This window comes from Panthera leo, chromosome C1 (assembly GCF_018350215.1).
Source record: "Panthera leo isolate Ple1 chromosome C1, P.leo_Ple1_pat1.1, whole genome shotgun sequence".
Classification (NCBI taxonomy): domain Eukaryota; kingdom Metazoa; phylum Chordata; class Mammalia; order Carnivora; family Felidae; genus Panthera; species Panthera leo.
In genome coordinates this window covers 220,397,066-220,411,266 of record NC_056686.1, presented here as the reverse complement: position 1 = coordinate 220,411,266, position 14,201 = coordinate 220,397,066, and the positions used below count along the sequence as shown (strand labels likewise).

The 14,201-nt window shown below is 63.0% G+C and overlaps 1 protein-coding gene across 1 annotated transcript; it reads right to left on the bottom strand.

Annotated features, from left to right (window-relative positions):
- Nucleotides 1-10,142: 10,142 nt before the first annotated feature.
- RTP5 (receptor transporter protein 5 (putative)) lies at nt 10,143-13,988 on the bottom strand. Its single transcript, XM_042948721.1, has 2 exons — nt 13,837-13,988; nt 10,143-11,628 (listed from the first exon to the last, which is right to left on the bottom strand). The coding sequence occupies exons 1-2, from the start codon at nt 13,986-13,988 to the stop codon at nt 10,143-10,145; spliced, it is 1,638 nt and encodes a 545-aa protein (XP_042804655.1).
- Between the last annotated feature and the right edge of the window lie 213 nt (nt 13,989-14,201).

Genomic DNA, 14,201 nt, shown 5'->3' with positions numbered 1-14,201 from the left:
TGGTGGAAGCTGGGCTGTCCAGTGAGACCATCGTGGGGTGGAAGAGCCTGTTCACACAGCAGCCCTTGCTGTGAGGCTGTGCGGAACCTTCCAGAACAGCCACACCCTCCTTGCTGCCCGTCACGAGCCCGTCGCCCCTCCCACTAACATAGAAGCCAATGGACACCAGGCAGTTGACCGGCCACGTCTTTGGGGTCCCCATCACTAATCACCTGGGCAGAGCTGAGCAGGTTCTGACACAGGAGGCGTGGGGGGAGGTGAGCTGACCCCAGCCCCCAGGGCCTTTGAGGGGCTCAGGACAGGTGGGGGCGGGGAGGGAGCAGCCACAGCCCCAAGGACCCCCCCCCCCCAGGGGCTCAGGACAGGTCTGGTGGGGGGGGAGGTGAGCAGCCCCCAGTGGCTCAGCATGGGTGGGGTGAGCTTGCGTGTAGAGCGAAGAAGGCGGAGCCACCCACCCTGCAGGCCCCCAGCCGGCCACTCTGCCTCCAGGCGGGCGGGGAACTGGCTGGGGGGACAGACAGTCTGCACCTCGTTTGGGGTGGAGCCTCCCCGCATTCACAGTTGTCCCAGCGCCCCGAGCTGAGCTCTGGAGTTCAGTGCTAGCTACTGTACAGAAGTTTCATAGAACAGAAAAGGTTTTAAAACGAAATGCAAGGTTCACACACACCGTCCTCTGCCGCTGGCCCCGTGGCCGGGAGGGCGGGTGCCTCCCGACAGGGAGGGGCCCTGCTCCCAGGGGGCCCCCGAGGCTTGCCTGCCCCCACCAGGTCCCCACCCCACCCCGCACGCACACCTGCCGTCGTAGGAACAGGTCCCACTCGGGGGGTAGCTGAGCAGGCCCTGGGTTTCTCTGCTCAGGCTGGAGGAGGGGAGGGGGTCCTCAGGCTTCACACTCAGGGTGTTCTCTCCCTCCAGGCGTCGCTGTCCCCACACCAGCCACCAAGCCCACCGTCCCTATATTCATTTCCTCTCCTCTCCCAGGGGTGATGAGTCACGTGGGAGGGGACGGAGGTGTTAGCTAACCTTACTGCACATCGTACCCGTGCATCAGATCATCACCGGACACCCTAACTTTACAGGGTGTCACTCGCCAATGACCCGTCCGTCAATGGCGCTAGGGAAGGAGGGAGGCAGGGGGCCAGGGTCAGAGGCTGGAGGTGCCCCAGCCCCCAGGGGCACCCGGGAGGCACCAGCCCTCCTGACACCTTGATTTTATTTTATGCCTTTAATGTTTACTTATGTATTTTGAGAGAGAGAAGGAGAGGGAGACAGACAGAGCAAGCGAGAGTGTAGGGGAGGGGGAGAGAGAGACAGAGACAGAGACAGAGAGACAGAGAGAGAATCCCAAGCAGGTTCCAGCTGTCAGCACAGAGTCCAACGGGGGGCTCGGCCCCACGACCTGAGCTGAAATCAAGAGTCAGACACTCAACCGCCTGAGCCCCAGGACACAGCTGCAGGGCAGGGGATGGGGGAGGGTGGTCAGGGGGGCCCCTCAACCCGGGGTCTGGACAGGGGTCCACAGCACACACACCTGCTCCAGAGCCGCTCACTTAGACCAGGGGGCCCTGGCCCCTCCCCCTGCCTCCACGCCTCCCCCACAGGCTGAACTCCAAGTGCCACCCCCCAGGGGCCGGGGGGGGACCGGAGGAGAATGCCTCCCTGACCGGCTTCCAGACCCCACGTCCTTCTCTCTGATCTCTCTGGAAGACGCCCCGCACTGCCTGCCAGATTGGCTCACTGCCGTGGCTCACGGCTCGGGGGTAACAGAATCAGAAGCACATTCAGGAAACCCTTGTGTGCGGAGGGAAGCCTACTGTCCGCTGTCCTCTGCAGTGACCCCCCACAGCCTGGCCTCGAAGGGCTTGCCCCTCCCCAACACAAGCGTGGTGAACCGTGCATTTCTTCCCTACAAACTTCCAAGTGTTCCTTCCCCATTTGAGAGAGAAGACCCAGGCCACGTCTGCTGTGAGCTCAGCCAACCCTCCAGTCACCCCTGTGTAGACCCCTCCTCGGCCCCCCCACCCGCCCGCAGCCCCACCCCGGGAGGAGGCCTGGCTCGTGCTCAGACCGGGACAAGACAGTGCGAAGGGACAAGACCAGGAGCTTGAACTTCAGCGGGTGGCCCGGGGTCAAGGGTGAGTCTCACTGTCGCGGCGGGGACCGGACCGCTGGGCAAGTCGTCCCGGAACAGGTGCACCAGAGCCCGTGGACTGTGAACACACCTCCACGTGCGACCGGGTCGGTGGGGCGAGAAGCCAGCTCACCACGTGGCCCAAACAGCGGGCCAACGACCTAAGTCCAGACCCTCTGGAATGTTCAGGGCGGCGGCCGCTGACAGACGCTCCTCTTCCGCATCCACCAGGGAAGGGCCTGACTTCTTCACCTGCTCCGGTGCGGTTCCACATCTCCGAGGGTCTGTTCATGGAGGATGAGCCCGTTCGAACCCACCAGCGTTCCGCACGGCCCACAGCCCTGCCCCGACGCCCTGCCCTGCGCCCGCCCCCCCGGGACGCGTGTCCCCGCCTCCACGGGGTTTCTGCCATCACCCAGGCCTTGCTGCCTGCCGCCGCGGCTCTGAGACCCACACTCAGAATTTTTGCCCAAGAAGGCCGGGCGTCGCTGGAAAAGGCAGCCGGGCTGACCCAGGTCCCCCCAAGCCACAGCCACGGCCCATGGAGGGAGCACACTGAGGGTGTCTGCGTTCCTGTCCCTGGTGAGCTCTGTCGTGGGGGGTGGTGTGGCACTGGGCTCTCACTCCCCACGCCCGCTGTTGGCTCTCCCTTCCGGCACTCAGGCGACCCGTGCCCTTGAGCTGCTAGGATGCTCGGAACCTCCCCTCTGGCTGTGGCGAGTGACCGCAAACACCCTCCCACCGCAAACAGGTAGAAAATCAGGCAAACACAGGGCGGTTGCTTGCAGGTGCTGGGTGGCAGGCAGAAGCTGACTGTAGGCCACGGGCCACCTGGGCCGGCCTTCCGCCCAGCGGCCTCCCCCGCCCTAGGGGGTGGGGCCTGGGGAAGCAGGACCCGCAGGAAGACGCACCTGACCCCACGGCCCAGGCCCAGAGCCTGGGGCCCCCGCATCCCTGTCCGAGGCGGCCTGCCCTGTGTGCAGGGCAAGCCACCGTGTCCCTGCCCTGTCCAAACGGGGGTCTCCTGGGGGTCACAGTCTGGGGATACCCGAGAAGGCCAGGCCTTAGGAATAAGAAACTTGTCCTGGAGGAAGGGCCACAGACAAAAGGACTCAGAACGGGCCCAAGGGGTGTGGGGCCAGGCCCTTATCCGTGGGGCAACACCCCCTCCCAAGGAGATCACTTCTTCCTCACTGGCCTCGTACCTACCCTGCAGGCCGGCCGTCATGTAACGTCATGGAGTGACCTCTCACACAACACGGGCAACAACAGAGCAGAGTGGAGACCAGGAAAGTGCAGTGCTCCCACTGGAGCCAGAGAAAGGAACAAGTTAAGGGCATCCCCCAGATGCCGCCCTCCCCCTCCTGGCCAGGAGGACAGGGTCTTGGGAAAGAGCTCAGTGTCTGAAATGAAAATACGCTGGTGACTCAGGAGCAGGAAAGAGGCAAATGAGCAAGAAAAGAGGGGGAGAGAGGAGGGGAGGGGAGGGGAGGGAAGAGGAGAGGAGAGGGAGAGGGAAGGAGAGAGAGAGAGAGGAGGGAGGAGGAGAGGAGAGGGAGAGGAGGAGGGAGAGGAGAGGGGAGGGAGAGGGGAAGGGGAGGGGAGGGAGAGAGGAGGGAGGAGGAGAGGAGAGGAAGAGGAGGAGGGAGAAGAGAGGAAGGAAGAGAAGGGAGGGAGAGGGGGAGAGAGGAGAGAGGGAGAGAAGAGGGAGGAGGAGAGGAGAGGGAGAGGAGGAGGGAGAGGAGAGGGGAGGGGAGGGAGAGGAGAGGAGAGGAGAGGAAGGAGGAGAGGGGAGGGAGAGGGGAGGGGGGAGAGGGGAGGGGAGGTAGGGAGGGAGGAGGAGAAGAGAGGGAGAGGAGGAGGGAGAGGAGAGGAGGAGGGAGAGGAGAGGGGAGGGAAAGGGCAGGGAGAGGGGACAAGAGAGGGAGAGGGGAGGGGGAGGAAGAGGGGGAGTGGGGAGAGGGGGAAAGGGGAGAGGGGAGGGAGGGAGAGGGGGAGAGGGGAGGGGAGGTAGGGAGGGAGGAAGAGAAGAGAGGGAGAGGAGGAGGGAGAGGGGAGAGAGGGAAGAAGGAAGGGAACGGCCTGAAGAGGCCGCCGGCGCCCGGGGGCAGTGCCCGGGCAGTGGCTGAGCACCCATCCACGGCGGCCCCCTCGCCATTCTCAGCTCCTGTCTGCGGTGACAGGTCTGTGCCCACAACTCCCAGCCAGCCACAGCCTCCCAAGGAGCCTGACCTGTGGCGCACACTCTTGAGGCAGAAAGTAGGGGATTACGGTTCGAGTGTGTGCGGAAGGGAGCACGGTGGCCAGAAGAGTGTAGGTTCCGTGCTCCCGCTGGGATCTCACACCCGCTGAGGGGCCGACAGCCTGTGGCACGCCACGGGCCCAGTCGTGATCCCCAGAAGGACTACTAAAACCAGAGCACGAAGAGGCATGACTAAGAGGCCAGCAGAGGAAGTAAATTAAGGTGAAATACTAGGGGCGCCTGGGTGGCTCCGTCGGTGGAGCGTCTGACTCTTGCTTTCAGCTCAGGTCATGATCCCCGGGTCACGAGATCGAGGCCTGAGCCAGGCTCTGAGCTGACGGCTCGAGCCTGGAGCCGGCTTCGGATTCTCTCTCCCTCTCTCTGCCCCTCTCCCGCTCACTGGCACACATTCTGTCTCGCTCTCTCTCTCCCTCTCTCTCGAAATGAATAAATAAATAAACATTTTAGAAAACGAAGTACCAAAAAAATTCTGAAAAAAGGTAGGAGTGGAGGAACCGAGGAAGAAAAAGCAGAACAGATACAAAACAAATGCCAAGATAAGACGGTTAAAAAAACAAACAAGAAAGGGGGATTTCGAGCCAACTGTATGGAAAAGTGCACACAACACAAAGACAGAAACAAAGACAGAGGTCATCAGACGAGACGCACGCCAGGACCCAACTCCACTTCAAGCATGGGGACCCAGGCCGCATGTCTCCGGGACACAGGGACCCAGGCCGCATGTCTCCGGGACAGGGGTGCGCCCGGCCGGCCAGCGTCAGAGAGCTGCGGTGCCCACGTCGGACCACGAGGCATCCCAGGGGAAACGAGGGGTGCCGTGTGGTGACAAAGGAATCAGCCGCCAGGGACATAAAAATCCTAAATCCTGGCGAACCTGATACCCGAGTTTCAAAATATAACAGGAAACCGGGCAGAACTGAAGGGCGGGGCTCGGACGCTTCAGCAACAGGTAAGGACTTAGAAGCACGGACACAATGCGCGTTTACAGAACCTTGCACCCAACAATTGCCGAAAACACATCATTGTCGAGTGTGTGAGGCACACTTACCACGGATGTCTGCCACCATGAGTCATGAAGGAGATGCAAACCGAGGCCACACGGAGATGCCACTACCCCTGCGTCGGGTCACAGAGGCGGTGACGGGCCCGGCACCCGCCGGAGGCTCCGAAATGGGGTCAGGAAGAGGGTCCGGGTCGTGGCGGCTGCGGCTAGGTGCGCAGTGTCCGCTGAGGGTGGCCCTTCTTTCTTAAAGAGCTCTGTTCTAACGCCGCTCACCGAAGGAAAACCAGAGAGCTTCTCTTGGTTACGCTAAGGCTGTGCTTGGCGGGACCAGGCCCCTGTCAAAACCTAGCTGAAAATTAGTGGAAACGGCAAGCTTCCCGTGGGCAGCAGGGGGTAACGCCCAGGCGGCGGAGGAGGAGAGAGGCCTGGGGCTCCAGGAAGCTCAGAGTCAACGTTGGAGGAAAGGACTCGCAGCCATTTTGCTCTGAGGCCCACGGTCAGCGTCCAGTGCCTCCCCGACCCTCAGGGGAGCCCAGAGGTGGCCAGGAGCCCAGGGCGGCCGTCGCTGGAAAAGTCAAAAATCCCGGGCAGGCAGAGAAGTAACAGCTGCAGCAGAGGGGAGGGGGAGGGGGATCACGGGGCCGCCAGGGAGGGATCAGCTGTTTGTCACACACATCGTGTCACATATGGAATTATTTTGACTTTTACACACCACAGAAAGTCCCACTTTGCCGTGATCTAAGGAAAATAACACTGCAGCCCCGGTGCCACCAGGAAGCAGGGAGAAGAAGCAGCTCCTGAGCCCTGCGTTTCTGGGAGTTAGAAGGTTTCCTATCACTTTCCTAATAAAAACGGAGGGGGAGGTTCAGGTCACAAGTGGGTAAGTGTGCGTTCTTGTGGGCGCCTGGGGACAAGCTCTTCCTGGAGGCAGGCCCACCCCTTCCCTGGTGCTTGAAGGAGGACCTAAGATCCGCCCTGGCTCTGACCCCACACTCACCCAGCCCCTTTGTGATTACAATGGTAGAACCTTCCAGAATTTTCTGGAAAACAATGCCAGACTACATTTGCTGATGAGAAGGGCTGGACTATAGGATAGATGTGTCTTCTGATCAAAATCAACAAATTTTCCTGACTTTTCAACTCAGAGGAAAGATGATAGAAAAGCATTTCAGATGGGACAGTTCAAAGTCAGGATTCCAGCTGATAGAGTTTGCAGAGTGGGATCGCAGCCACCTGCCAGGGCCTCGGGCAAGGGCACCTGGTACCTGCAGGAGGCCAGCCGTGGCAGGGATGTGCTGGGACTGACGGTGCACTGTGGCTGCCCTCCGGGAGAGGGCCTGGGAAAGTGCCCATCCACCGCCTGCGTCCCAGCGCAGGGCATGAACTAATCAGGGTCCGTCTGGTGCAGCCCTGTCACCCCCTGCCCTGCAGGAGGTCTCCTTGAAGCCCCCCTCCGCACACACAGGGCCCTTCCTTCTTCCCCCAGCTTGAGAAGCTCACATCGCTGTGCTCAGTCCCTGGCACGCAGGAAGTGTGACTCATTCCTTCACTAGAACATTTACCAAAAATCAGGAAATTGTTCACACTTTGAGACCCCCCCCCCCCCCGGCTCTGGCTGAACTAACAGTACTTGCATTTAAAATGTGTCTGCCTTTGGTTCTCTTCGAGATGTTTTAGACATTCGGTGTCTCTATTATTGACTGAGTTCCCAAAAATAGTTATTGCCACATCATACTGAATTAGGCCCAAACTGGTCATTCAGGCTGTACAAGAGACAGGTGTGGAATCAGGTGCAGACTCAAGTACAGGGTCAGGAACAGGCTCAGGTATGGGCCCAGGTGTGAGTCAGGCATGAACTCAGGTGCAGACTCAGTGTGTGCTCAGGTGTGGGTCAGGTGTGAGCTCAGGTGCAGACTCAGTGTGTGCTCAGGTGTGGGTCAGGTGTGGGTCAGGTGTGAGCTCAGGTGCAGACTCAGTGTGGGCTCAGGTGCAGACTCAATGTGGGCCCAGGTGTGGGCCCAGGTGCGGGTCAGGTGTGAGCTCAAGTGCAGACTCAGGTGCCGGCTCAGGTGCAGACTCAGTGTGGGCTCAGGTGTGAGCTCAGGTGCAGACTCAATGTGGGCCCAGGTGTGGGCCCAGGTGTGGGTCAGGTGTGGGCTCAGGTGCAGACTCAGGTGTAGGCTGTCCTAGATTTGAGTCCCAGGCACGCCTTGGCATTTTAGCCGGTGTCTGTGAGCCTGCAGTCTCCCGTGATTACGAAGGTAAACAGGCGCTCAAAGGAGCTGGTGTGCCCGGATGCGGATGCCCGGATGGGGATCTGTCACAGAGCGAGTGCATTTGCTCTCCGCATTTGCTATCGGTCTTATTAATGAAACTTAATTCTTAATGAGTTAATTATTAATGATTTAATGAAATTTAGCTATTCATAAAGACTAATGTTAATGATGTCGATGACGGATGGAGTTTGCTGGGTTTTAACAAACCGTCTGATTAAACAGAAATATTTAAACAGCTGCCATCAGTCGCGCCATCGCTGGGCTGCGTGTCCCGCCAGCGGCCACACGGGGGCGCCTCAGGACAGCGCGGGCGGCCAGGCGCTGGAGGCGGGGCCGGAGAAGGGGCGGGGCTGGGGCGAGGGGAGGGGAGGGGAGGGGCTGGAAGAGGGGCAGGCGTCTGAAGAAGAGGGAGGGACTGCGGGGGGGTAGGGCTGGGGGCAAGGGGCCAGGGCCGGTTTAGGGTGTCAGGGGCTGGAGAAGGGGCCGGGAGCTGGAGGAGGGAGCGGGAATGGAAAGGGCCCAACGCGGCCAACCGGCAGAGGGACCAGGTGGACCCTTACCTCCTGACTCTCACCAGGGCTCCCCCAGTGGGGTGGGGCCGGACTGGCTTCCATCCCTCAATCAATCAGAAGAGACCCCGGTTTCAGATATTAAGCTCCTCCCCAGGGCAGCCCTGGTGAGCAGGGTCCCTGAGCTGAGGGAGGTGCTCCCCAGGGGGTCCTCTGGGAAGGACAGGCCCCTCTGGCCAGCCCCTGGCAGGGTTCCCCACCCCCACCCTCGTGGGGCAGGAGGGTCTCCAGCGCCCATCCCAAAGGGACGCTGGTCCTGCCCTGGGACCCCCGCGACTGTGGGCAGAGTGTCCCTCCCTGGAGAGGGTCCAGCGGCAGATCCCACGGTGGGCACTGCCACCCCCCAGTCATTTCCAGGGAAGCCAGTGAGCTGGGCGAGGACCCATGTGTGAGGACAGGACAGGGAACCTACCCATGTCGGACCTCCCTAACAGACTCCCGGGTAGGTGTCCACACCCAGTGTAGATGGGTCGCTGGAGGCGGGGAGGGGGAGGGGGAGGGGGGAGGGGGGTGGGAGGGGCGGGGGGGGGGGGGTGGCAGCTGCCCCAGGACAGAGGGCTCTCACCTGGTGTGGGTCCTGCCCTCCTAGTGAGGCTCTCACCCAGTGTAGACGGGACTTGGAGGGTCTGTGTTTAGGTCTGCCCCGGGTCCCAGTGGCGTCAGGTGAGGGCTCCTGTTCAGGCTGTCTGAGGTCTGCAGACCCTGTGTCCCACACAGGCTTGGCCTTCAGGGCAGGGCGGAACCTTCTGGGTTTGCTGGTATTTGAAGCCTCACCTGCACCTCTTCTCTCCCAGCCAACAACGTAGTCGGTGCAGGAGCACCCCCGTCCCCGTGCCTCCCCCAACATGCACCTGTAGGATCCAGGTCAGGCCAGAGGGCAACTGGGCAGAGCCCTGGACGAAGGTTTCCATACACTCAGCTTCCCCCCCCCCCCCACCACAAGGCAAGGCTTCCCCAGACCCTCTCATCTGACCCCCCGCTTCCCAAATCTCAGACCTCGGGGTCCCTGCAGACAACTCCCCACCTCCCTGGGGCCCCGCCTGGAGAAGGAGGGCATGGGGGCCTGATATGGTCATGCCCAATGTCATGCCTCCACCTGGCTGGGAACTGCACAGCCCAATACCCCTGCCCCTTAGAAGTGGGCCCTGCGGCCTCTGAAGATGGAAATCCAGAGTGTGGCTGACGGGAGGGTTCTGATTTCTGGCGTGGATGGCCCTTCTCCCACCACAGCAGTGCTGTCACGCACGGGGTCCTGGGGCAGGTCGGGGGGCAGGGAGTTCACCACGGCTCAAGGGGGCTTTTACCTTTTCCCAGAGTGGCGGGGGTGTGGCAAGTGATCTGCTCCAGGAGGGTCCAGGGGTCCACACAGGAACGCGGCTCGTGCATGGCCCGCGTCCCCGTGCTCAAAGGACAGAGCGTCCCGGCCCAGCACACCCGGCCGGGAGTCCAGAAGCCATCAGGGGAACAAGTGCTGGGCACGACCGGGTCCCTGCAGGGAGGTGCCCACCACACCCGCCCACGTCCAAACCTTCCGGGTGCTGGCTTCCACTCAGCCCAAGAGCACTGTGGGTTTTTTTCCGTTTGACTTTTATTTTACTGGATTGTAACACTCACACAGACAAGTGCCTGGAGCACGCGTGGGCAGCTTGGCCGACAATCACGGCGTGGACATCCACGAAGCCACGACTCACATCAAGAGACAGAACACACACAGAAGTGGGAAGGGGAGGGGAGGGTAAGGACCAGCTGTCAGAGGACTCAGCTCAGGGAGGGCAGGGAGGGGGGCAGGGGGCCCGGGGGTGCGGACAGGGGCGGGGGTCCCGTTGCTCTGCGGCCTGGGCGGCCCTGCCGGAGGGGCGCGGCGGGGACCCGACGGGGGGCGTCGGCCTCACCCTGGCCGTCAGGGGCTGAACTTGTACAGGTACATAATCCACAGGATGCAGACGGTCATGGACACCCAGATCCACACTTCTTCGTAGGGGTCGAAGCAGGGCCTGCAGCAGCCGTCCTCGGGGCACAAGTCCTCCTCCCAGCCGGGCTCGGGGCAGGACCTGCCCAGCCTGGCCCGCGGCCGCCTCCTCTTCTGGGACTGGCCGCGGGGGGCCAGGCCACCCCTCGGGGAGCTGCCGGCGGTAGAGCTGGGGCCCACACGCTTTATGATGTTGAAGACCGAGAAGGGGATGGTGACAGAGCCCTCGCTGATGGTGACGGGTCTGCGGGCGTGCGGCCCCCGCGGGGGCTCCCGGCCAGCGACGGCGGGGCCCTGGCCGCCGCCCCCCTCCTCTTTGCCTCGGGTGACGTCGGCAGAAGCACCCTTGCCTGTGCCTTCGTCAGTAAAGACGAAGGGGAAGGTGACGGAGCCGTTGACGATGGGGAAGGAGTCCTCCTCTATGACGATGTTGGCCAAAGACGAGGGGAAGGTGACGGAGCCCTCTCCGTCATCCGTGAGGCCGACGATGTAGGACACTGGCAACCGGCTGCTCCCCGCAGGGCCCCGGTCGCCCGGGTCGGTGTCGGTGGGGCTGGGGATGGAGCCCCGGCCCTTGAAGATGAAGCCTTTGAGCTGGAAGGGCCTGATGCTGTTGATGAGGAGGCCTCGGCCGTGGAAGATGGGGCTCTTGAAGTTCACCGGGAGCCCTTTGCCCTTGGGCGGGGCCGTGGGTTTGGCAGGCAAGTAGATGGAGCCCCTACCAACGACGAGCGGCCCGCGGGGGTCAGCCGCCGGGAGGGGGCCCCCCCTGGGGCCGACACCGCCCCTGGCATCGGCGCCGGGCCCCCTGTCCCTGCCCGCATCCACAAGGGAGAAAGGAACGGTGACTATGTCGTCGTCGCGCTCGAAGAAGTTGCTGCTCTCGGACACGGGGTTCCTGATGAAGTCGGACACGGACAGGGGGATGCTGATAGAGTTGGGGGTGTAGCCCCGGGAGCGGTCGACCACGGGCCCGCTGCCAAGGCTGAGCAGCTGCTTGCCGGCAGCGGCCGAGGCCACGCCGTCACCCCCGTACAAGGTGTACCTGCCCTTAATGGAGCCGGGGCTCTGGACCTCGGGCCCCCAGGCCGGGTCTGGGGGCTTCTGGAAGAAGCAGACCCCCAGGTCGCAGGCCTCGCAGCGCTCGCCGAAGCAGATCTCGGGGCACTGGTCCGCGCTGAGACCCTCCCCGTAGCACTTCTGCAGGATGAACAGAACCAGCTTGTTGAGGAAGAGCCGCACGTTCAGGAGACTCACCTGGCAGGCCCCCTGGGAGCCCGGCGGGCACAGCCGGCAGCGCTGGCCCCAGAGGCGCATCTTCACCAGCCCCAGGCAGCTGGCCGGGTGGAACCACACGTGGAAGAGGATGTGCACGTGCGCCGAGGACCAGCCCCACTGGCAGCGGCCACACTGCAGCCTGAGGAGGACAGAGGGGCCGTGAGCGGCGGGCAGGGCCGAGCGCCCGCGCCCCCTCTGGGAAGGGACAGCGGGCGGGTACACACCCCTGACCTGCAGCCCGCAGTCTGAAAAGCCAAAGGGCAAATTCTTTTCCACCAGTCTGGCGGGAAAGCCCGCTCAGGGACGAAGCCCGGCCCGACACCCGTGAGGGGTCACTGCACTGCCTGCTGCGTCCTGCTGCTTTTGTTTTGGGACTCAAGACCCAGGCTTAACAGCCCTGAGGAAATGTCACCAGGAGCCAAGCACCCTGTGAGTACCTGGTGGGGGGGAGCATCGCTGTGGGTACCTGGTGGGGGGCTGGGGGAGCACCCCTGTGGGTACCTGGTGGGGGCTGAGCACCCCTGTGGGTACCTGGTGGGGGCTGAGCACCCCTGTGGGTACCTGGTGGGGGGTGAGCACCCCTGTGGGTACCTGGTGGGGGGTGAGCACCCCTGTGGGTACCTGGTGGGGGGTGAGCACCCCTGTGGGTACCTGGTGGGAGGGAGCATCCCTGTAGATACCTGGTGGGGCGGGGGGGGAGCACCCCTGTGGGTACCTGGTGGGGGAGCATCCCTGTGGATACCTGGTGGGGGGTGAGCACCCCTGTGGACACCTGGTGGGAGGGAGCATCCCTGTAGATACCTGGTGGGGCGGGGGGGGAGCACCTCTGTGGGTACCTGGTGGGGGGTGAGCACCCCTGTGGGTACCTGGTGGGTGGAGCATCCTTATGGACACCTGGTGGGGGGAGCACCCTGTGGGTACCTGTGGGGGGAGTGGGGGAGCATCTGCTATGGCTCAGCTGTGCACAGAAACATGGGGAAGCCCTGGAGGGAAGAGCCCCACCCGAGAGGAGAGGAGGTGACAGGGAAGTAAAGTCGGGGCAGGGAGGGATGTCGGGAGAGCCGGGAGGGGCTGGGGGCTCCCAGCAGGACAGTGAGAGAGCCTCTTCGACGGGCCCGATCTGGCTCTAAACACGTGAGCAAGAGAGCCGTGCACCGGCTGTCTGGGGCTGAGGAAGGTGCTGGTCTGGGGTCTCTGTGGCTGCACGCCCCGGGGCCAGGCAGGGGCCCCCTCTCCCAGACCCTCAGGTCCTGGACGAGTGACCACACGCGGGCATTCCCCAGACAGTGCGGTCACTGGTGAGGACGGGCTCCGTGGGCATCGGCCGGCCAGCAGCACACGGCCACAGGTGGCCAGGGAGCACCCAAACGGCCAGTGCCCTGGGAGCCGCACTTCCAACTTCATTTCAGTGGAATCAACATGCACGCCAAGGGCCACGTGTGGCCAGTGGCTGCTATGTTGCAGAATGTAGGGCTGTGCTGTGTGACCCCGCCACTCGCTGGTGTGCCTGCACGAAAGCTGAAAACCAGCTAAATAGTGTTTATGACCCTCAACCACCCGTTTCAGGCAGTTCGCTTGTCTGTGGGACAGTGCCGTGTTTCTCCCAACACCTGGGAGAGACGACAGGCACCAGACACCTGCTCCCGGGGCTTTCAGACGCCGTGTCAGAGTGTGGCTTCCCACGGAGTCCCCCTGGGGACCTGTGAGGCCCCCTCCCCTCCTGAACCCCATCCCTGCAGGCCTGGCCCATCCCCACTGCTGTCATCATGATGACAAGAAGTGGGGTTCATGCAGTGACCCTCACAACACTAGGGTTCCCAACCTGGCCCTGGCCAGACAAAGCCCCACCTCGGCCTGTGGCCCCTTCGGTCACAGTCATGACTCAGCTTCCCTGTCTCAGGCCCCTCTGCAGGGCAGGGTGTGACCACCATCACCCGCCCATCCCCCATTAGGCCATCAGTGCTGCCATGGAAACCGGGAGATGCTGCAGTGGCCAAGTAAGCCTCCCACGCGTGGGTGGCCGCGTCACCCCACCAGCATCTGCCCCCCACCCCGAGTCCGCGGGGCCCCGACAGGGGTGGCCAGCACTGCCCAGCTTGCCAGCACTGGGAAGGACAGGACAGGCTGTCCCCCAGCACCCCCACTTCCCAGAAGGGAGGACGCGCTCCGGGCCCACCTACCTGTTGGAGCCAAGAGCGGGCTGGATGCGTGCCCCTCTTCCCTGCCCCCAGGGTGCCCGCCGCAGCCGGCCTGGGCCCTGGACTCAGGGCCGACCAAGGGCGGTGCTTCAACAGCTCCTGCCCCTCGCCCCCCAGCACCCCACAGGAAGCCCCCACCCTCAGCGCACCTGGAAAGCCCCCTTAGCCGGTACTGAAAACCGCCACTCTCCATGTGCCCGGAGGCCAGGTTCTCCTCAGGCAGCAGCTCCCAGGTGTCCTGGGGTTTCCTCTTGGCCATCAGCTGGGCCAAGGTGCTGGCCCACACGTCCACCCCGTCCATGCTGGCGCCGGGCTCCGCAGTGCAGTCTGCTGGCTGCACCAGCTCGGGCTCCAAGGAAGCCCTGGGATCCCACATCCTGCACCCTCACCAGCCAATCGCTGCCCTGACAGCCATCCAGTCTCCATGGCAACCGGGTTTGTCTCTGAGGAATGAGAAACAGGCCTTTTTCCTTATCCCCTTGAACATTTTTTATTACGCAAGCAATACGTTTTC

Excerpts from the sequence above, each read along its gene's own strand:
- RTP5 (XM_042948721.1), bottom strand. The coding sequence starts at position 13,988 with ATGGACGGGGTGGACGTGTGGGCCAGCACCTTGGCCCAGCTGATGGCC. Across the intron at positions 11,629-13,836 it reads CGGCTAAGGGGGCTTTCCAG|GCTGCAGTGTGGCCGCTGCC; the intron begins GTGCGCTGAGGG and ends TGTCCTCCTCAG.